Below are 22,780 nucleotides of genomic sequence, written 5' to 3' on the forward strand. Positions count from 1 at the left end.
CCTAGCAGTTAAGAGCTTTGGGGTAGTAAACAAAAGGTCACTGGTTCGAATCCCAAAGCCAACTAAGTGAAAAATCTGTTTGTGCCCATGAGCAAGGCACTTAACCCTAATTGCTCTGGCTAAGAGCAACACAAACCTATAAACTTCCAACTGCACTGCTGCCTCCCTGTGCAACTTTAGACTCACTTCCATAAGAACGAACTACATTTGCTTCGTCAGCACTTGGTAGAAGCTTCTTAATCAATTTAATAGACCAGCAACACTTCAGCACCTAATAAGATAAATGGTAGAGCTCAGCTGGATCTTTTGCCCACTAGTACGGTTCAGGATAAAGAACAATGTGTTCCCACAGAAAGATGGCTCTCTACAGCCAGCTGTGGTTAACCAACACCCCCAACCACTGCCAATATATTTTGGGGACAGGACAATGACGATTAGGAGTGTTGTGGTCAGATTTTAATCAAGTAAAGAACATTGTCTCTTGTGGCTAATGTGGCTTTCTTTGACATCCAGCACCTGGATGCAGTATTACTGTACATCTTTCTCCCTCAAACTGCTGGTGGTACTTGTTTCTCAGCTGTAATGGGGATGTACTGTAGCACTGGCAGCAGCATGGCATGCACCAGGAACGTGGAGGGTGAACAGCTGAACAAGGGTGGGGAACGAGATAACTGTTTTTGACACCACACTCCAAAAAGCAAGTTCTGCAGGCTCTAGTTTTGTCTAATCTTGATTATTGTCCAGTCGTGTGGTCCAGTGCTGCAAGTAAAGACCTAGTTAAGCTGCCGCTGGCCCAGAACAGAGCAGCATGTTTTGCTCTTAATTGTAATCAGAAGGCTGAAATAAATAATATGCATGCCAGTGTCTCTTGGCTAAGAGTTGAGGAGAGACTGAGTGCATCAAACAATGTGTTGAAAATCCTAAATTGTTTGCATAGTCAACTTACACACAGCTCTGACACACACACTTATCCCACCAGACATGCCACCAGGGGTCTTTTCATTGTCCCCAAATCCAGAAACAAATTCAAGAAAATGTACAGTATTATTTAGAGTCCTTTTTGCATGGAACTTCCTTCTATCTCATATTGCTCAAATAAACAGCAAACCTGGTTTCAAAAAGCAGATAAAGCAACACCTCGCGGCACAACGTCTCTCCCCTATTTGACCTAGATAGTTTGTGGGTATGCATTGATATGTAGGTTACGTGTGCCTTTTTAAAAATGTATGTAGTTCTGTCCTTGAGCTGTTCTTGTCTAATGATGTTCTGTATTATGTTTCATGTTTTGTGTGGACCTCAGGAAGAGTAGCTGCTGCTACTGGGGATCCTAGTAAAATACCAAATACTTCAAGTCAAAACCCTGTTTGTTCTGCTTGTGGTGTCTCGGCTGGCAGAAATATCATTATAAACTGGGTGGTTCGAGCCCTGAATGCTGATTGGCTGAAAACCGTGGTATATTGGCCATATACCACACCCCCTCTGGCCTTATTACTTAATTATAGAGCATTGCAATTTAACCATGCTGAAATGACCTCCCTCTGGCTGATATAAGACATTCATAGTGTCTTGTCCCGCCAATGAACACAAACGTTCTTACTTATCAACATCCACAGTATTACATAAGCTACAGTAAAGTAATCTTTCTGCTGGTGGTAGTCAAAACCACAAATAGAGCAGAGCTGTGCTGATGGGAATGGGTTGAGACTCATTCGTTTTGTGGGCCATTTGGAGTCTGTCTATGTGTTGATGATGGGGCTGTGAAAGGCGAGCGGGTGTGACTCATACGTGCGGGAACAGCCAGGTTCGGAAGACATGGATGAGGGGATGGAGAGGGGGATAGAGAGGAGTGGAGGGGAGGATGTTTCCCGGAGCTCTGTTTGACTCCCCTCCAGCATCACTCACATCGTAAACTGTGATGAGATGTCGAGGGTCCCATAAACGATCCCTGAACATGCCAGTGGGTCAGAATCACTGTTCTCAGACCAGCAGCAATGTGTGAGTTCTCTTAAGCTAGGCCCTTAAGGACGCTCCGATTCAGTCAACTCTGACACTCGTTGATGTTAGTTGTTTTCTGCAGTGGCATCCTCGAGAATCTAATTGTGATTATACTTAACAATGTCCTGTCATTATCTGGCAGATTAGATTTATAACAAAATGATAATTCATATTTTTCAATTTAGTTATTCAGATCCTACAAGTGATCAACACAGCTCCCAAACACTCCCAACGCTCTCACTCCCAGTGGCGATGAGAGAAGTGAAGAGTGGGCGGTTTCTCCAGCATAACTGCCTGGGATTTAGTGTTACATTCACTGTAGCTGTCGACACTTAAAACAACATGAGCAAGCTCTCGTTGTTCCTGTTCCTGTTGTTACTGTTGTTCCTGTTGTTTCTGTTGCCTTGGGGCAGCAGGTAGCCTAGTGGTTAGAGCGTTGGGCAAGTAACCAAAAGCGTTCTAGATCGAATCCCTGAGCTAAAAATCTGTTGTTCTGCCCTTGAACAAGGCTGTTCCTAGGCTGTCATTGTAAATAGGAATTTGTTCTTAACTGACTTGTCTAGTTAATTAAAGGTTAAACAAGAAAAAAAGTTGTCAATCATACTAAAGGCCTCAGTCATGGCTAGAAAGAATACAGCTTTTGTCAAATTAATATCAAAAGTTGAAACATTTTAGCTAACCATAACCCTTTTCCTAACCTTAACCTAATTCTCCTAACGTGCTACCATAATTATCCTAACCTGCTGCGTAAATTCTTCTAACCTGCTACAGAAATTGTAATCTGACAAAAGCTGTATCCTGTTTAGTCGCAATGAGGGTGGTAATGGCAACGAACACAAAACCAGCGTTAGGCTAACAGCACCCTTGGAAATGATGCATTGTGGGAGAGAAACTCTTCAAAGACCATTACAAGCATCTGTCGTTTAAAGTGCATTAGGATTAGAGGGTATTCGATCAATCCATTACAAACAGCACATGGAAGTGATTATATTTGCTTTTGGATTCCAGTACGATGCCATGGAATGGATGAGCATTCCAGAATACTGACGTAGACATTAGGGTTCTCAGAATCATGCACTAACATTAACGGACATAACATACTGTAGGCGTTTGCCTGGCTCTTGCCCAGACCCAGACCATCAACAAATCAAGGACTGCAACCCCAAATCTTTAAACTGAACTATGATAACCTTTGCATCACTTTCCCGGCTGTAAATTCAACTGCTGAGGATTCTATCATTTTTTTTTTGAAAACTGCACCAAGCATATATAGTGGCTTTTGTTTTACGTAACCAGATTGTTGAACATTTATAGTATGGCAAAGGAAAAATCAATTATCAAAGAGCATGCAATTGCTTTGGGCATCTTTGAATTTCCACAACAATAATTAGGCCAAGTCCAGTGCAGTAATTAAATCTATACAACTCAGTTATATGCTGTGGAAATTAATGGGTAGGCGATGCTACTATAAGAGCACAAGTGTATTGCCATTGTTTCTTTGAACAACTGAATGAAGCAATGTATGATCAGTTTGAAATGAACTCAGGGTACATTCTGATGCTCTGACATAGCCTCAGTAACAGGGCGGGTGGAGGAGGCATATGTACTGAACCCTCTGCACGTCAGTAGAGCCCACCCATCGCCTGTCTTGTTTATATTGCTACAAGGTGTTGTTGCCTTTATAAACTCTGCAACATCACAGAGGGAGTTAGAGTAGCGTTGTTGTCTAACAGCAGTAGACTAACGAAGCACAGTTTAGTGAAAAGCGACTGACATTTATTTTCACATTTATGCATCGTTTATTATTTATGCAGATAAAACATTTTTGTAGAAACGTTTGAAAATTCGAATTTTTGACAACATTGCTTTTTTTTTAAATTTAATATTTAACAATGTTTTGGTCGGTCATCTGCGCAACTTTTCTCCTTGCTCCTTTAGTTTGCGAGGCAAGAACCAAGCGATATGTCATCGGCTGTCCAGATAAATGTGACAAATCTCTATGTCCCCCGATCCCTGCGGACTGCATGGCCGGCGACATACTTGACCAATGCGACTGTTGTCCGGTCTGTGCGTCCGAAGAGGGTGAGGCATGCGGCGGCACAGGGAGATTAGGGGACCCGGAGTGCGGAGAGGGCATGGAATGCTCGATAACGGACGGAATTGGGGTGTCCGCCACAGTGAGGCGTCGGGGCAAAAGCGGTGTGTGCGTCTGCAAAGGTTCGGACCCGGTGTGCGGCAGCGACGGGGTGTCCTACCAAAACATCTGCGAACTGAAGAGAGTGAGTAATCGGGCCCTGAAGCTGCAGCAGCCACCGGTCATCTTCATACAGAGAGGAACCTGTGGCAAAGGTATTGGAATTCAACACAATGTATAACAAATTACTGGTTGTCTTGATAAAAGCCACAGCAAGTGCAATATTGTGCGTAAAACCATAATGCATAAAAGGTCCAAGAAAGACCAAATAGAAATAATATTATCCATTGAATTGGTCTGCGTTGAAATGTCATAATTGCTTGCTCATTAAAACATCCCATCTCCCGAAATAACATGTTACCGAGTTCAACTGGATCTGCCTTAACTGTAGCCTAGCACAGTGGTAGAGCCAGTATGTGCCAAGATGTATAACAATCACACCCAACACATTTACCAGTAGCCTACGGTTAAACCAGATAGAGATTTTGTGTCGTACATGTTTTTCACAAGGAGATACCATATCCTACAAATATCTTAATTTGTTGGTTAATAACACATTTTACTTGCAATTTGATTGACATTTCAATGGTGTGCCTTCGTGGCTGTTTAGGTTTTCTTCCCTGTCCGTGTTATTTTGACTAATGAAACGGTAGGGCTTCACGTGCCGACCTGGACGTAGTAAACATACATCTGGGACACTCCAATTAGTATGATATGTTACATTTCGTATAGTATGTATTAATATGTGGATGTCCATCATCCATGTCGTATGATATGTTACGAATTGCAATTCTTACAATATGTTACACATTTGCAAAATATATGATATGTTGCTAATTCTAATTTGTTGTAGCTAACGTCATCTATCTATTGGTTAACGTTGACTAGTGTCACGACTTCCGCCGAGGTTGGCTCTCCTGCCCGCTCGGGCGGTGCTCGGCGGTCGTCGTCACCGTCCTACTAGCCACTACCGATCCCTTTTCATGTATCTGTTGGTTTTGTCTGATTGGTTGCACCTGTGTGTTGTTTAGTTAATTAGTGTCTGTATATAATGTAGGTTGTCCCACCCTTGTTTTGTGCGGGATTGTTTATGTTGTCATTCATTTCGTCTATCGGTGTTTTTGTGTTTCTTATTCTCCGGTTAGTCTGTTATCCTGTGTTGGATAATTTCACCCTGTGTGTGTTTGGGTTGACCGTGTTTGTTTTGTTCACCGGAGAATACAACTTTATATCGCTATCTGCTCTCTGCGCCTGATTCCACCCACCTTGATTAGACGTGACAACTAGGTTAGGGGTTGAGGTTAGCAATTAGGTTAAGGGTTAGCCAACATGCTAGTTGCAAAGTAGTAAGTAGTTGCAAAGTTGCTAATTAGCTCAAATTGTCCTGACGAGATTTGAACACGGAACCCTTGGGATGCAAGACGTTTACGTTACACGCCTACCCATCCACCCCAACCAACTGCCATACTTTAGTTTTTGCGTGAAGTAACTTTCTGTCTTAACTAACTATTAACTAACTATTGACCCAGGGTCAAAATCTGTTGAAATCTAACAAGGCTTTCTTGGGAACTTGGTGTATGCAGTGTAAATAAATACTGTCTTTCTGCTTCTGGGATGTGTATAGTTGTGATGCTTGGCCTCAAGGTACACATTGAAAACACACACACGCACAAAGCTATGAACACACCATTCACACCTGGATCATTGTGTGCCAGCCAGCTTTCTGCTACAGTAAACTCTTGGAAATAAGGTGCTATCTAGAACCAAAAAGTGTTCCATTGACAGTTCCTATAGGAGAACCCATTGAATAACCCCTTTTGGTTCCAGGTAGAACCCTAGTGAGTATCCAACTCCTGCTACCCTCTCATCACTCCCTCATTCTTCTCCTCCCTCTCCCAACTTTTGAACACAAAACTCCTTTCCAGATTTTGGGACTCTGTTTAGCACCTTCAGGTCAGAGGACTAGCATACCTTGATACCTCAAAAAAGAGCTGTTTCACTCAATAACTGAGGACAGGATCGCTCAGCCAAGCCAAAGATATGGTGGAACTCTGTCATAAAGCCATTACATGAGCTGCTCCCACCTATGATATCATGGCATCTGGACCTCATGAAGTCAGTCGATTGTATAACTTCTAAACAGATCAAGATCTAGGTCAAATTCGACAGTCATTGAGCCATGTTTCGTCATGAGGTGACTTGTTGCATGTATACTGTATATGTGTGATTGACAGGAATGGATATAAAATCAACTAAACTCTGTCAGTAGAAAGTGAATGGAATGGTGTCTTAATACCTTTTGAATGGAAAGAAGTGTCAATAAAATCTCTAACAATAAGATGTTTTGTTGCTGGAGAGGTTCAAATCAAATTTGAGACATGTTTAGTTAATTGGTAGCTAAGTTAGTTAATACTATGTTAATACCTGTTTATTTATTTGCTCTTGATGATGCTCAGCTCTCTGTATGAGTGACATGATGGAGAGTGCTGTGACGAACTGCTCCACAGCTGACCGTGACAGACAGTGACAGAGCACAAGCTGTTCCAGACGACTGTGTGATCTCGCTCTCTGTAGCCGATGTGAGTAAGACCTTTAAACAGGTTAACATTCGCAAGGCCACAGGGCCAGGTGGATTACCAGGATGTGCATTCAGAGCATGCGCTGATAAGCGGGCAAGTGTCTTCACTGACATTTTCAACTTCTCCCTGACCTAGTCTGTAACACCTACATGTTTCAAATTCCCTGTGCCCAAGAACGCCACAGTAACCTGTCTAAATGACTATCACCTCGTAGCACTCGCATCTGTAGCCATGAAATGCTTTGAAAGGCTGGTCATGGCTCACATCAACACCATCATCCCAGACACCCTGGACCCACTCCAATTCACATACCGCCCCAACAGATCCACAGATGACGCAATCTCTATTGCACTCCACACTGCCCTCTCCAACCTGGACAAGAGGAACACCTACTTGAGAATGCTGTTCATTGACTACTGCTCAGAGTTCAACACCATATTGGACACCACTAAGCTCAGGACCCTGGGACTGAACACAACTTCCTCTGCAATTGGATCCTGGACTTCCTGACGGGTCGCCACCAGGTGGTAAGGGTAGACAAGAAAACATCCGCCACACTGACCCACAACACGGGGGTCCCTCAGGAGTGTGTGCTTAGTCCCCTCCTGTACTCCCTGTTCACCCACGTTTGTGTGGCCGCGCACGACTCCAACACCATTTGCTGATGACACGATGGTGGTAGGCCTGATCACCGACTACGATAAGACAGCGTACAGGGAGAAGGCCTGAGACTGGGCGGTGTGCTACCAGGACAACAACTTCTCCCTCAACGTTAGCAAGACAAAGCAACTGATCGTGGAGTACAGGAAATGGAGGGCCGAGCATGCCCCCATCCATATCAACAGGGCTCGGTGTTCCTCGGTGTCACTAAGGAATTAACATGATCCACACACACCAACACCTATTTCCCCTCAGGAGGCTGAAAATGTTTGGCGTTGTCCCTCAGATCCTCAACTGCTGCACAATTGAGTGCGTCTTGACTGGCTGCATCACCGCCTGGTATGGCAACTGATTGGCATAATAATAATAATACAGTAGAACAAAAGAAAACAAAAAGTCTATATACAGTGAGTGCAAATGAGGCAAGATAAGGGAGTTAAGGCAATAAATAGGCCATGGTGGCGAAGTAATTACAATATAGCAATTAAACACTGGAATGGTAGATGTGCAGAAGATGAATGTGCAAGTAGAGATACTGGGGTGCAAAGGAGCAAGATAAATACATAAATACAGTATGGGGATGAGGTAGGTAGATAGATAGATGGGCTGTTTACAGATGGGCTATGTACAGGTGCAGTGATCTATGAGCTGCTCTGACAGCTGGTGGTTAAAGCTAGTGAGGGAGATATGAGTCTCTAGCTTCAGAGATTTTTGCAGTTTGTTCCAGTCATTGGCAGCAGAGAACTGGAAGGAAAGACGACCAAAGGAGGAATTGGCTGGGGGTGACTAGTGAGATATACCTGCTGGAACGCGTGCTACGAGTGGGTGCTGCTATGGTGACCAGTGAGCTGAGATAAGGCGGGACTTTACCTAGCAGAGACTTGTAGATAACCTGTAGCCAGTGGGTTTGGCGACGAGTATGAAGCGAGGGCCAATCAACGAGAGCGTACAGGTCGCAATGGTGGGTAGTGTATGGGGCTTTGGTGACAAAATGGATGGCACTGGGATATGGACTCACAGATTCTGCAAGAAACCCCTCAATCATGCAAAACTGTTGCTGTAGTCAAATAAAGAAGAACCTATTGAGGAAGATCTATTCCACACAGTTGTATTTGACCATGTTTACAGTATTAAGACATAACACTTCCTGCCAGCCTGTGTCTCTCTCTTTATGTACTAACTTCATATTGTGAGAGGGGCCAAAGCAGCCTGACAGCCAGTCAAGCCAAGCACCCCTTGTCAAATAGCTGATGGACTCATCAGGAAACCATCAGTGGGTAAGAATAGACAGACAGGCCATGGCATGCCCCATAATCGGGAGTTCCACTTGGCAGAGAAACGCACATCTGTAAGGTTAGAGGGCTATTATTTTCTCGCTCCACGTGATACAATTTCAATTGGGGTGTGTGTTTGTTTGTGTGTGCATCTGTGTGTTCCTGTATCTGTTCGATCATGCTATAGGCTTTCAGTGCACAAAATAGCTGGTGTGACTGATAGTGATTAAGAAAGATAGAGTGTCCTCAATTTTACAACTGATCTTTTGACCTTTTATCAAAGCTGAAGTATTTGTATGTGATTTGATTTCACATGGCGTGCCTGAGTGCATGTCTCTGTGTGCAGGTCAGGTCGAGAGAACTCTCTCCTCTCTCTTACTCTTTTCGGCAACATGATGACAAGAATTATTACAGAGAAGTTGACTAGTCATGATGGTGGAGGCTGGATCTGGAGACATATAGCCTGCTATTGCTCAAGCACATACCACAATCCACTTCTCTGGGTGGTTTGAGGTCAGTGAAAGTCCTTATAGCCTTAGATAATATTAATGAAACAAACACAGACTAGGCTGTCATGACCTGTTGGATTGAAGTTGCCAGAATCTAATATGCCAATCTATACCGAACAAAAATATAAATGCAACATGTAAAGTGTTGGTCCCATGTTTCATAAGGTGAAATAAAATATCCCAGACATTTTCCATACACACAAAAACCTTATTTAGCAACAATTATTTGTACAAATTTGTTTTACATCGCTGTTAGTGAGCATTTCTCCTTCGCCAAGATAATCCATCCACCTGACAGGTGTGGCGTATCAAGAAGATGATTTACCAGCATGATCATTACACAGGTGCAACCTTGTGCTGGGCACAATACAAGGCCACTCTAAAATTGTCACACAACACAATGCCACAGATGTCTCAAGTGTTGAGGGAGCGTGCAATTGGCATGCTGACTGCAGGAATGTCCACCAGTACTTTTGCCAGAGAATATAATGTTAATTTCTCTACCATAAGCCAAGGCACATACTGTACATCAGCTGTATGTGACCAGGCGAAAAAACCTTTCCAAGCCAAACCATACCATAACCTCTACACACAGCCTACATCGTTGTCACCATATTAGCTAAAGTAACATCATAGTCAGCATAGCTAATAGAACTACAATCGTGCAGTAACGTTAGTGAACAGTCAGTAAGCAGTTACCCCGGTGGGCCCCCGGGACAATACATTTGTCAAACCAAAAGCTTACCTTGACTTGGAAGAGTTCCAGTGTTGTGTTGTAAAGTCATAGCCAGCTAGTTAACATAGCATCCCTCTGTTTGAGCAAGGTGTTTCAGTAGGCTAAACTAGCTAGCTGCATTTTCTAGCTAAGTAAGTGAATATGAAAGTGAAAAAAATATGACAGTCTCTCTCGCTCTCTATTTCTCTCTTGCTACTCTTTCATTTTGGAAGTAATTAATTTCTTCAAAACTGTTCAACTACTGTATTTCTTTCTCATTGTACATGCATGTATGTACTGCAGTGCTAGATAGCTGTAGTGTAAGCTTTCAGTACTATATTAATTCTCTGATCCTTTGATTGATTGGACAACATTGCAGTTCATGCTAATGTTAATGATAACTTTTTAAATGTTTTAAAATTTTTATTTGTATGAAATTCACTGGGGAGGATAGTCCTCCCCTTCCTCATCTGAGGAGCCTCCACAGGTCTCATTGTGAATGTCCATGATGTTGTGGTTGGGGTGATTGGGAGTGCTCAGCCCAGTTCAGCAGCCCTTCTGCAGTGCATTATTGTTGGAATGTAAGATAAAAGGGGGAGACACCAGTTATTGTTTTGCCTATCATAGGTTGTGTGAGACCAAACCACACAACCTATATGAACTCTTTTGTCAGTTTGCGAGGTGGTTTGGAAAGATGCTATTTATTAGAGGGGGAGATGGAGGATAGGCCTAGGGATATTATTTGACTGGGCCGACACAGACCCAAAGGGAGGAGGGGAAAGCGTAATTGCACATGTTTTGCACGCACTGCAGCTGTTCCGTAACCAAAGGTTGCGCAAGGTAAAAATCAAGTGTTATGGTTATAAAACTTCCTGAGTTTTATAAGCTCAGTGAGGAGATCAGAAGATCTTCAGCTGGACTGACCATGCAGTACAATACGGAGCCTCAAAGCAGATGTTCCAATTTCCCTTTTTTAGATTCAGCTGAGTTCTGTCCCTCGCACTACCGATCTGGATGTTATCAATAGAGAATATGCTTATGTTTATACAGTACAGTGATGATAGGAGGTCCCCTGCGCTCTTTAAAGTTCCTTTATAAGAGTATAGTGTAGAGCAGTGGTTCCCAAACTTTTTATAGTCCCGTACCGCTTCAAACATTCAACCTCCAGCTGCGTACCCCCTCTAGCACCAGGGTCAGCGCACTCTCAAATGTTGTTTTTTGCATTGTAAACCTGCCACACACACACTATATTATACATTTATTAAACATAAGAATGAGTGTGAGTTTTTGTCACAACCCGGCTTGTGGGAAGTGACAAAGAGCTCTTATTGGACCAGGGCACAAATAATAATAGAACAACAATCAAACATTTTGGTCTTTATTTAACCATCTTACATATAAAACCTTATTTGTTAATTGAAAACGATGAATAACTCACCACAGGTTAATAAGAAGGGTGTGCTTGAAAGGACGCACATAACTCTGCAATGTTGGGTTGTGTTGGAGAGATTCTCAGTCTTAAATCATTTTACACACACAGTGTGCCTGTGTTTAATTTTCATGCTACTGAGGGCCGAGAATCCACTCTCACATAGGTATGTGGTTGCAAAGGGCATCAGTGTCTTAACAGCGTGATTTGCCAAGGCAGGATACTCTGAGCGTAGCCCAATCCAGAAATCTGGCAGTGGCTTCTGATTCAATTCAATTTTCACAGAACCACTTTTTGGATGAGGCTCTCTTGTTCAGATATCGGTAAGTGGACTGGAGGCAGAGCATGAAAGGGATAACGAATCCAGTTGTTTGTGTCGTGCATTTCAGGAAAGTACCTGCATAATTGTGCACCCAACTCACTTAGGTGCTTCTCTATATCACATTTGACATTGTCCGTAAGCTTGAGTTCATTTCCACACGAAAAAAATCATACAATTATGGAAAGACCTGTGTGTTGTCCTTGTTGATGCAGACAGAGAAGAGCTTCAACTTCTTAATCATAGCCTCAATTTTGTCCTTCACATTGAATATAGTTGAAGAGAGTCCCTGTTATTCTAGATTCAGATCATTCAGGCAAGAAAAAAACATCACCCAGATAGGCCAGTTGTGTGAGAAATTCGTCATCATGCAAGCGGTCAGACAAGTGAAAATTATGGTCAGTAAAGAAAACTTTAAGCTCGTCTCTCAATTAAAAAAAACATGTCAATACTTTGCCCCTTGAAAACCAGCGCTGTTGTAAACGCGTTACATGCTCGCTGCCCATATCATTGCATAGTGCAGAAAATACACAAGAGTTCAGGGGCCTTGCTTTAATTCTTATGGCTGGGGGGCAGTATTGAGTAGCTTGGATTAATAAATTGCCCAAAGTAAACGGCCTGCTCCTTAGTCTCAGTTGCTAATATATGCATATTATTATTAGTATTGGATAGAAAACACTCTAAAGTTTCTAAAACTGTTTGAATGTTGTCTGTGAGTATAACAGAACTCATATGGCAGGCAAAATACTGAGGAGAAATCAAAACAGGAAGTGAGAAATCTGAGCTTGGTATGTATTCACCACAGTTCCCAATGAAATCCCCTTGAGATATTAATGATGTTGCACTTCCTAGGGGTTCCACTAGATGTCAACTATCTATAGAAATTTGAATGAGACTTCTACTGTGTTGTGGGACTGAAGGAGAGCAGAATCTATCAGTTGACTGGCAGTCAGCCATTTTCTGATCACGCGCATTCCCACTTGCATTCCATTGCTCATCAAGACACAAAGGAATACCCCGGTTGGAACTTTATTGAAGCGATATGTTAAAAACATCCTAATGATTGATTCTGTACTTAGTTTGAAATGTTTCTTCGACCTGTAATATAACTTTTTTAAGTTTTTGTCCGACGTAACGCTGACCAGAATGAGCGTTTGGATATGTATACCAAACGCGCTAACAAACGGAGGTATTTGGACATAAATATTGGACATTATCGAACAAAACAAAAATGTATTGTGGACCTGGGATTCCGGGAGTGCTTTCTGATGAAGATCATTAAAGGTAAGGGAATATTTATCATATAATTTCTTGTTTATGTTGACGCCAACATGGTGGCTATTGTGACTATTTCTTCTGAGCGCCGTCTCAGATTATTGCATGGTTTGCTTATTCCGTAAAGTTTTTTTGAAATCAGACACAGCGGTTGCATTAAGGAGGCTGGGAAAATGGCTGTTTTCATTGTGGTTTGGTGGTCACCTAACATAATCGTTTGTGGTGCTTTTGCCGTAAAGCCTATTTGAAATCGGACACTGTGGTGGGATTAACAACAAGACTACCTTTAAAACGGTATAAGATACATGTATGTTTGAGGACTTTTCATTTTGAGATTTTTGATGTTTCGAATTTGGCGCCATCACTTTCACTGGCTGTTGTCATATCATCCCGTTAACGGGATTGCAGCCATAAGTGCTTTAACAAAGTTAACCATTTTCACTGTAGTGTCCAAAACGTCTTTCAAGCTGCCAGGCATTCCCTTGGCAGCAAGAGCCTCTCCGTGGATGCTGCAGTGTACCCAAATGGCGTCGGGAGCAACTGCTTGCACGCGCCTTACCACTCCACTGTGTCTCCCTGTCATGGCTTTTGCGCCATCATTACAGATACCAACATGAGCAGCAGCTATGTTTGGCTACATACGGACCATTAGTGGAATTCCCGCGAGAGAGTAATGGTTAATATGATTGGATGTTAATTATTTGACTAGGCTACCTGTATTTTACATTGTGTTGTTATTTCGCTGAATGCAGATGGTTTAATTCTATTTTTGGCAGTGAAACAAGGCTACTCAGGCGAGAAAAAAAACTCACCCAAATGTATAGCCCTGTTGGAAAATATAATTGGACGGCATTGCGCGTATCCCTGGGAGTTTGGGAATACCTTGTGTAGACTTTACAGAGTGTAGTATATATATATATATATATGCACAGTATAGTGCTTATGTCACGGTCGTCCTCCTCTTCATCTGAAGAGGAGAGGCGAAAAGGATCAGAGGACCAATATGCGGCGTGGTAAGTGTCCATGGTAAATCTTTAATAAAGAAAGTACTGAACACTGAAAACTATACAAAACCAGTAAACAAAATAACAACCGTGAAGCTAATGCGAGCTGCGCTGAAACAAGCCATCAACATAGACAATCACCCACAAACAAACAGTGCAACCCAGGCTACCTAAGTATGATTCTCAATCAGAGACAACTAATGACACCTGCCTCTGATTGAGAACCATACTAGGCCGAAACATAGAAATGCCCCAAAACATAGAAAAACAAACATAGACTGCCCACCCAACTCACGCCCTGACCATACTAAATAAATACAAAACAAAGGAAATAAAGGTCAGAACGTGACAGCTTAGACTTTGAGCAAACATTTTATACAGATAGATATGCCCACTGTTCCAGTCCAAGCCAAAATAATCATTTTCCTACCCAGAAGTATTTGGAAATATTTCGGGGCTTGTGGTAAATATATAATCCTGTATGTGTTTGATGTTTTCCAGGCCAGGAGAATCCAGACAGTCTGCGCCACAGATACAACTTTATTGCTGACGTGGTTGAGAAGATTGCTCCTGCTGTGGTTCATATTGAACTCTACCGCAAGTAAGAACCTCTCTTCTTTGCATCACATTCACACACACGCCCACACACACACACACAAACACACACACACACCAACACACAGAAACATCGAACATGAAAAAATACTATGGTGTATAGTGTAATATTTACTGTAGTATACTGTAGTATTTCCAGTTTACTATAGTATACATACTGTAGTAAAAAAGAGCAGTATATACTGTGGTATTTACTGTAGTGTTTTTGCAGACAGTTATTTACTGTAGTGTTTACTGTAGTCTTTTTGGGGACATTACTGTACTGTTTACTAAAGTGGTTTTGTTTTATTATCTTTAACATAGAAGTGTGGTCTTTCTCCTACTGGAGAGGTACTAAAAGAGCTAATGTTCCATAACCTGTAGGTAGGACTGGGTTCTGAACGGAGAGGTCAGAGCTTCTGCTCTTTTCTATAACCTTTAGGGAACACAATATATGCTGTATACTTGGCATGTAGGTTTCTCACTTATGGCACAAATTAGGGTTGTGTTTTTGTGGACTGTAGTGTTTTTGTTGACATTTCTCTAGTATTCACTACAGTGTATTTTATTGTGGTTACTACTGTAGTATTTACTATAGTACTCTACAGTATACTACCAAATGCTATTTTACGTACTACACATGATCGAGGGATACAACAGTGTGTAGTATATTATTCTACAGTATACTACAGTTTACTACAGAATTCTATAGTAAGTACTGTAGTATTCTATAGTAAACTGTATTTTTGAACGTTGGATGGCCAGGTCTGACAGACCAAGCACACACACACACACACACACACACACACACACACACACACACACACACACACACACTGACCACAGTAGAACAGGTACTGTATCACATGCGGTTTTTCCCAGTAAAAGTTATGATAAGAAAGTGACCAATTTCACTCTAAGGTATATAGGAGTGGATGGAGTGTTAGACAAGTATAGACCTATATTAAACACTGTAGATCAACCACCAGATCTCCTGCCTGTCACAGTTGTGTACATAGTTGTCTGCCTGACTCAGGACCTTGTATAAATTGTTTACAAAGTTGATCCTGCTGTTGCTATGAGAACACAAACATTCTCCTGCCCTCCTGTTGATAAACACATCATCAGGAAATTTGTTCAAGGGATCTTTAAGAGGGGCTTTGGGCTAAATGGTATACAGTATGTTTTGTAGTACCATGTGGTCTTCTGCTCATGGACATGTGGATTTACAGATATTGCAGAACATGTACTTTGGACGATTTTCTGAAATTCTTCTACTACAGGACATCACAGAGCTTGGTTGCAGGCACTACAAACAGTCTTAGGTGGAACAGTTTTAGGTGAAAACCAATGAAGGATGTTTCCCTGTCTCGCTATTTTTCACCCTGTCTCTCTGTCTCGCACCTTTGTCACCCTGTCTCTCTGTCTCACCCTCTGTCTCCCTGCTTTACCCTCTGTCTCCTGTCTCTGTCCTCTGTCTCCTGTCTCTGTCCTCTTCCCAGGATGGTATTCTCTAAGCGGGAGGTGGCGGTGGCCAGTGGTTCTGGCTTCGTGGTATCAGAGGACGGCCTGATCGTGACCAACGCCCACGTGGTTGCCAATAAGCACCGGGTGAAGGTGGAGCTGAAGAGTGGCGCTACCTTCGACGCCAAGATCAAAGACGTGGACGAGAAGGCCGACATCGCCCTCATCAAGATCGACGTCCCGGTAAGGCCTGTTACCGCTCTCCAAGCCTCTCTTCTTCAGGAGTCTCTGAATGCACCGGTGCTTCTGTTTACCTCAACCTCCCTTTTCTCTCTCTCTTTCACTCCCTCCTTCCCTATCTCTCTTTCACTCTTGCTCTCTCTCCCTCCCCCCCCCCCTCTCTCTCTTTCTCTCTTTCTCTCTCTCTCGCTTTCTCTCTGAGATGGTGCCAGAGAACAGGAATGTGATGGAGAGATTTTAACAGTGGCTCTGAATGGTCAAGACAAATAGCATCAGTCTTTCATAGATTGTCATTCATCTGCTCACACAGACTGGATTAATTTATGGCCGACAAATCCCTGCATGAAAATACTTTTTCAAAACATTCTTGGTGCCGGCTAGGTTTAATTTGAGCTAGGCCGGATCGTTCAAATAAGACACCTCAGCAACAAACATGATGAATTGTGAGAATGTGTATCTGTGAAAATAGGGTCTTTTTGTGGTATGATTTAGATTGAATGAACAGTTTTTCATCTTTGGTCCAGTTTGTTCTAATAACTAGGGGTCAACATTATGTTTTATATGGCTGCTTCTCCCTACTATTACCAAAAGAGTAATCACCCAGTTGAGGGTTAGAGCTGTTCGGGTGTCAAGGAGGAAAATGTTCCTCTGTGTGTGTGAACCAGTCCCAGGCTTAGTTCCAATGAACTAGTCCCAGAAGACTGGAGGAAGTGTGTGTGTGTGTGTGTGTGTGTGTGTGTGTGTGTGTGTGTGTGTGTGTGTGTGTGTGTGTGTGTGTGTGTGTGTGTGTGTGTGTGTGTGTGTGTGTGTGTGTGTGTGTTTGAAGAGGTGTATCTGGAGCATAGGGTGTCTTACTCCCCTACACTGGCCGGCTCCCGTGCCACGTTACTGTGAGTCCTCCCAGACAAGCCTCTGGCTGACTCCTGGATGCTGCTCAATAGCGTGTCACTTTTTATTTGATTTGCAACTGAAAGTGTCAACATTATAAATCCACTTCTGAAAGGTTTTATTGTTTGTCTCTGAGCATAGACAGTGTATTTTTACTTCCATAATGACTTCAAGTACTTATAAGTTAGAAACCTAAATTGTCGAAAGTCATTAAACCGACAATTACACTGTAATAACCTCACCAAAAACACAAAGAGAACCCTTAGGAGGGAACCCAAGGACTGACGGACCCCTTCCAGACAGAGTGGTCAAACTCCCTGACCCTGTCTTGGAGCGTGAGGTGGAAAGATTACATTGCGTTGGTGTGATGGCGGAGGACCGCCCTCAAAGCGGAGTGGGAGCAAAACAGACGTACTCCTGCGAGGCATATATCTGCATGTGCCGTGGCTCGCTCACTGCTCCTGTTTCCATTGCGTCAAAGGATGAGTCTGTACAGGCTTTGACAGACAGTGAAGAGAAATGGTCTCCTGTTGGCAACAAGGACAGGATTCTGTTTCTCTGTTTCTCTCCCCGCTCAGTGACTGGTTGACTAAATGTGGATCTGGGTCGTTGTGCTCATCCCCAGTCTTTTCTTTAGTCAAATGGCTGCTGAGGCCAACTCCTTCTGAGCATGTGCAAACACAGGGCTGAAACGACAGAGATGGTCGCCTCACTTCGAGTTCTTAGGAAACTATGCAATATTTTGTTTTTTAATGAATTATTTCTTACATTGTTAGGCCAGAAAATCTTAAGTCTTATTACATACAACCGGGAAGATCTATTGGATATAAGAGCAACGTCAACTTACCAACATTATGACCAGGAATACGACTTTCCCGAAGTGGATCCTCTGTTCGGACCACCACCCAGGACAATAGATCTAATTCCAGTAGGCGACCCAAAACAACGATGCCGCAGAAGGGGCAGACGAAGCGGCCATCTAGTCAGGCTCCGTAAACGTGCACATCGCACACCGCTCCCGAGTATACTACTATCCAATGTCCAGTCTCTTGACAACAAGGTAGATGAAATTTGAGCAAGGGTTGCCTTCCAGAGAGACATCTGAGATAGTAACATTGTCACGTTCTGACCTTAGTTCCTTTGTGATGTCTTTGTTTTAGTATGGTCAGGGCGTGAGTTGGGTGGGCAGTCTATGTTCTTTTTTCTATGATTTGGTATTTCTGTGTTTGGCCTGGTATGGTTCTCAATCATAGGCAGCTGTCAATCGTTGTCCCTGATTGAGAACCATACTTAGGCAGCCTGTTTTCACCCTTGAGTTGTGGGTGATTATATTTTCTGTTTAGAGTGTTTTGCACCTGACGGAACTGTTTCGGTTGTGCTTTTTTGTTTCTTTGTTTGATAGTGTTCCGTTTAAATAAATAACATGAACAAGTACCACGCCGCGCTTTGGTCCTCACCTTCTTCCACGGACGACCATTACAAACATTCTCTGTTTCACGGAAACATGGCACTCTCAGGATATGTTGTTGGAATCGGTTCAGCCACCGGGCTTCTCCATGCATCGCGCCGACAGAGATAAACACTTCTCTGGGAAAAGGATGGGCGGGGGTGTATGCTTTATGATTAACAACCCATGGTGTAATCATAACAACATACAGGAACTCAAAGTCCTTTTGCTCACCCGATCTAGAATTCCTTACAATCAAGTGCCAGCCATTTTACCTACCAAGAGAATTCTCGTAAGTTATAGTCACAGCTGTGTACATTCCACCTCAAGCAGACACCAAGACGGACATCAAGGAACTTCACTGGACTATATGCATACTAGAAACCATACATCCTGAGGCTGCAGTTATTGTAGCTGGGGATTTTAACAAAGCAAGTTTGAGAACAAGGCTACATATGTGGCAGGGTCTACAGGAAATTACTGACTACAAAAAGAAATCCAGCTACGTCACGGACAACGACGTCATGCTTCCAGACAAACTAAACACCTTCTTTGCCCGCTTTGAGGATAATCCAGTGCCACCGTCGCAGCCCACTAACAAGGACTGCGCCCCCCCTCCGTGAATGACGTGAGTAAAATATTTAAACTTGTTAACCCCCGCAAGGCTGCTGGCCCAGATGGCTTCCCTAGCCGCGTTCTCAAAGCATGCGCAGACCAGCTGGCTGGTGTGTATACGGACATATTCAATCACTCCCTATCCCAGTCTGTTGTCCCCACATGCTTCAAGATGGCTACCATTGTTCTTGTACCCAAGAAGGCAAAGATAAATGATCTAAACAATCTGCAATCGCCATCACACTGCACACTGCCCAATCCCATCTGGACAAAAGGAATACATATGTAAGAATGCTGTTCATTGACTACAGCTCAGGATTCAACACCATAGTACCTTCCAAGCTCATCATCAAGCTGGAGGCCCTGGGTCTCAACCCCGCCCTGTGCAATTGGGTCCTGGACTTTCTGAGGGGCCGCCCCCAGGTAGTGAATGTAGTAAACAACATCTCCACTTCGCTGACCCTCAGGACTGGGGCCCCACAAGGGTGCGTGCTCAGCCCCTTCCTATACTCCCTGTTCACCCTCCAACTCAATCATCAAGTTTGCAGATGACACAACAGCAGTGGGCTTGATTACCAACAACGACGAGACAGCCTACAGGGAGGAGGTGAGGGCACTCAGAGTGTGGTGTCAGGAAAACAACCTCTCACTCAACATCAACAGATGATCGTGGACTTCAGGAAACAGCAGAGGGAGCACCCCCTATCCACATTGAAGGGACAGCAGTGAAGAAGGTGGAAAGTTTTAAGTTCCTCTGCGTACACATCACAGACCAACTGAAATGGTCCACCCACACAGACAGTGTGGTGAAGAGGGCGCATCAGCGCCTCTTCAACCTCAGGAGGCTGAAGAAATTTGGCTTGTCACCCAAAACCCTGACGAACTTTTACAGATGCACAATCGAGAGCATCCTGTCGGGCTGTATCACCGCCTGGTACAGCAACTGCACCACCCTCAACCGCAAGGCTCTGCAGAGGATAGTGCAGTCTGCACAACGCATCACCGGGGGCAATCTACCTGTCCTCCATGACACCTACTGCACCCAATGTCACAGGAAGGCCAAAAAGATAATCAAGGACAAGCCACTGCCTGTTCACACCGCTACCATCCAGAAGGCGAGGTCAGTACAGGTGCATCAAAGCTGGAACCGAGAGACTGAAAAACAGCTTCTTCTCAAGGCCATCCGGCTGCTAAACAGCTATCACTAACTCAGAGAGGCTGCTGCCCACATTGAGACCCAATCACTGGCCACTTTAGTAAATGGACCACTAGTCACTTTATACAAATCACTCTAAATAATGCCACTTTAATAATGTTTGCATATCTTACATTACTCATTTCACATGTATATAGTGTATTTTATACCATCTATTGCACCTTGCCTATGCCGCTTGGCCATCGTTCATTCATATACGACATGTACATATTCTCTTTCATTCCTTTAGATTTGTGTGTATCTTGTAGTTGTTGGGGAATTGTTAGATTACTTGTTAGATATTACTGCACTGTCGGAACTAGAAGCACAAGCATTTCGCTACACTCGCATTAACATCTGCTAAACATGTGTATGTGACCAATAAAATTTGATTTGATTTGATCTTGCATTGACTATAATAACAACTAGATGGTTGATGATAAAGTAAGTACTAGTTGTTGACATGACTGTATTATAATTATATGTATATTATATCCTGTACATGTCTAGGTCTCCGTGAACTTTAGAGGAAGCCTGGAAATCAGTGGTAAATGACTGATCCTCTGTGACAGGAATTACAGTCCTCCATTGCATAGCTTATTGACAATGATCAAACATGTTTTCTGGAGTGCATTAATATTTTCACTGATGCTCTCTGCACACTGTATAATTATGGCCCTTGGGACTTGGCTGAGGAAGTTCACTAATCGTAATGCTTGGATCGGCAGGGGCTAAAGCTGATATCAGAGGGGAGTAGGTTTAAGGCTATAGGCTTGTAGAGTGCATAGGGCTCTATTTTAACAAACCTAACGCTTTGAACACACCTGACAGCGTAATTGCATTTTGGTACACCAGAATTACATTCATTTCGGTGTGTTTTTTTTTCTTCTCTCGATTGTGCATTAGAATTAGGATTTTTCATTAGAAATCAATCTAATTCTAGTGTACCAAAATGCAATGATGCTGTCGGTGCGTTCGAAGTGTAAGCTCAGGGTCATAGGTTCAGGGGTGTGTCAGAAATATTTTTGCTATTTTCCCTGTCACCATTGTCGGCGCACTTGCTGGCATTGGCGCGAAAGGGATGGGTTGATGAATAAACAAGTTGTGAGTTTGTCGAGGCTTGGTCCCTCACTGGCCATTCAGAACGTGTTCCATGGCCAAATATGTGGTTGCTTCAGGTTGTGTATTTACGTTATTTTATGTATTGCCTTGGAATCAATTCCAAGGTTAGTCAAATGGTTTACAGAAACAAATTAACAAAATGTAGACCTTTCCCATCTTTGCTAAATAAATTAACTTGAACCCATTTGCAGACCGTATTGTTCTAAGGAATTGCGTGGCTTCAATAAACAAACGTGGTCAATAAACAATATTAAATTAATGATTTATAAGGGCTATAAAGAGAACATATATTTATAATCAAATTCTAAACCAAACGAAACAACAACTTGTTTTAAATAGGCTATGTCACACTTACAGGCACCATAATCTCTCCCCGTGTGTCACGCCCTGACCTTAGTTATCTTTGTTTTCTTTATTATTATGGTTAGGTCTGGGTGTGACGAGGGGGGTTTGTTTAGTTTTTATATTGTCTAGGGGGTTTTGTATGTCATGGGGGTTTTGTAAGTCTAGGTGTTTATATGTCTATGGTTGCCTCGATTGGTTCTCAATCAGAGGCAGCTGTTTATCGTTGTCTCTGATTGGTGACCATATTTAGGTAGCCATATTCCTTGGGTAGTTTGTGGGTTCTTATTCTATGTTTAGTTGCCTGTCTGCACTAGGTATGTTAGCGGCACGGTTTGTATAGTTTGTTCAGTGTTCTTTCTTTCATTAAAGAAGTATGTACACTTACCACGCTGCGCCTTGGTCTCCTCCATATGACGACCGTGACACCGTGGGCATATAATATGAAAACAACATAGACTATGGAGGCTTTTACGCACACCAAAACGGGACCTGCATGGCTAAAATCTTGTGGGCTTGCCTACAATGCGTAGATTAAAAGGGAATGTCAGCTCAAAGTTTTACTCCTCTTAAACTTGATATTTTATTAAACCTTTGGTGATTAAGATTTACTTCCAAGCGGTCTCAGGAGCCAAACCCTTTATCGACAGTCTTGACTACTACGCGATTGCATTGGGCAGACAAAAAAGCCTTAATTGAGAGGAGGCTTTGCTTGGTTTTTCTTCAAATAAAAGGGGGAAAACGTTAGTCTTTTATGTTTTTAAATACGAAGTATACAGGCACCAAAAGCCCTTTAGGCTACTCTAGGGCAGTGTGCGTCACGGCTGGATAGGGCAGTGTGCGTCACGGCTGGATAGGGCAGTGTGCGTCACAGCTGGATAGGGCAGTGTGCGTCACGGCTGGATAGGGCAGTGTGCGTC

The 22,780-nt window shown here is 43.0% G+C and overlaps 1 protein-coding gene across 2 annotated transcripts in view; it reads left to right on the plus strand.

The window, feature by feature from the left end:
* Nucleotides 1-3,629: 3,629 nt before the first annotated feature.
* LOC139368004 (HtrA serine peptidase 1b) overlaps nt 3,630-22,780 on the plus strand; it is a 32,699-nt gene continuing 13,548 nt past the window's right edge. The window contains exons 1-3 of one of the 2 annotated variants that reach the window (XM_071106485.1): nt 3,630-4,344; nt 14,455-14,554; nt 16,050-16,254. In XM_071106485.1, the coding sequence (XP_070962586.1) occupies nt 3,888-4,344; nt 14,455-14,554; nt 16,050-16,254 (762 nt within the window). In that variant the 5' untranslated portion in view covers nt 3,630-3,887. The remainder of the gene's footprint in view (nt 4,345-14,454; nt 14,555-16,049; nt 16,255-22,780) is intronic. The other variant, XM_071106484.1, reaches the window with a different exon arrangement.

The sequence above is a fragment of the Oncorhynchus clarkii genome, chromosome 16 (genome assembly GCF_045791955.1).
Source record: "Oncorhynchus clarkii lewisi isolate Uvic-CL-2024 chromosome 16, UVic_Ocla_1.0, whole genome shotgun sequence".
In the NCBI taxonomy this organism is placed as follows: Eukaryota; Metazoa; Chordata; class Actinopteri; order Salmoniformes; family Salmonidae; genus Oncorhynchus; species Oncorhynchus clarkii.